The sequence below is a fragment of the Lolium rigidum genome, chromosome 3 (assembly GCF_022539505.1).
Source record: "Lolium rigidum isolate FL_2022 chromosome 3, APGP_CSIRO_Lrig_0.1, whole genome shotgun sequence".
NCBI lineage: Eukaryota > Viridiplantae > Streptophyta > Magnoliopsida > Poales > Poaceae > Lolium > Lolium rigidum.
In genome coordinates this window covers 310,447,174-310,447,982 of record NC_061510.1, presented here as the reverse complement: position 1 = coordinate 310,447,982, position 809 = coordinate 310,447,174, and the positions used below count along the sequence as shown (strand labels likewise).

The 809-nt window shown below is 49.1% G+C and overlaps 1 protein-coding gene across 1 annotated transcript in view; it reads left to right on the top strand.

The window, feature by feature from the left end:
* Positions 1-284: 284 nt before the first annotated feature.
* Positions 285-809, top strand: part of LOC124696847 (putative disease resistance protein RGA4) — a 1,282-nt gene continuing 757 nt past the window's right edge. Inside the window, exon 1 of the mRNA XM_047229509.1 lies at positions 285-560. Within this exon, the coding sequence (XP_047085465.1) occupies positions 285-560 (276 nt within the window). The remainder of the gene's footprint in view (positions 561-809) is intronic.

The window sequence follows — 809 nt, the reverse complement described above, 5'->3', positions numbered from 1 at the left end:
CGACGAAAACGAAAGCGAACCCACCCGCCCAGTGGAGAAAGCGCACTGCAGGTCACATCTGCCCTCAGCCCACATCACTTGCTCTCAAGTCTTCAGTTCTCCTCACGCGCTTGCCATCTGAATCTCGCCTCCATCCGTCCGCCTCCGCCGGCATCAGCCCGTCCGGATGATTAATTGACACGAGTATATTCATTCAGCGTGCCACGATTCTGATGCTTTGGTTAATAGGGATTGGAGCTTCAGTCAATACTATAGAACAAGTCCCAAGTCGGCAGACACGAGCCATGGCGGAAGTCGGTGGTATGCTCGCCTCTGCCGTCATCAAGGTGGTGATTAAACAGATCGGTTCCGCCGTCGGAGGCGAGCTCAAGCTGCACTGGAACATGAAGAAGGATCTCGAGAATATGAAGATGACGCTGGAGTCGGTGGAGGCCGTGCTCAGCGACGCCGAGACGCGGTCTGTCACGGATAACTCGGCGCTTCTGTGGCTGAAGCGGCTCAAGGACGCCATGTACGACATCTCCGACATGCTTGCTGACTTCGAAGCTGACACTGACCTGGTATGAAAGATTCTAACCATTTCGTTGCCATCAAACTGGATCTGAATGCTGTTATTGCCCAAGATTTTTTTTTTTTCAAACTGTGTTGACTCCATTATACTACTAGATAACGGAAACAAACAATGAACTGGGTTTCTCTTTTCTAAGATATGAACTGGCGGAACTGAATTGATTTAAATAATGAGCTAGATCTGAAAACTTTTTTATAGTGACAGTTCCATGGTGCTTACAAATCAAATTGTGCCGGTT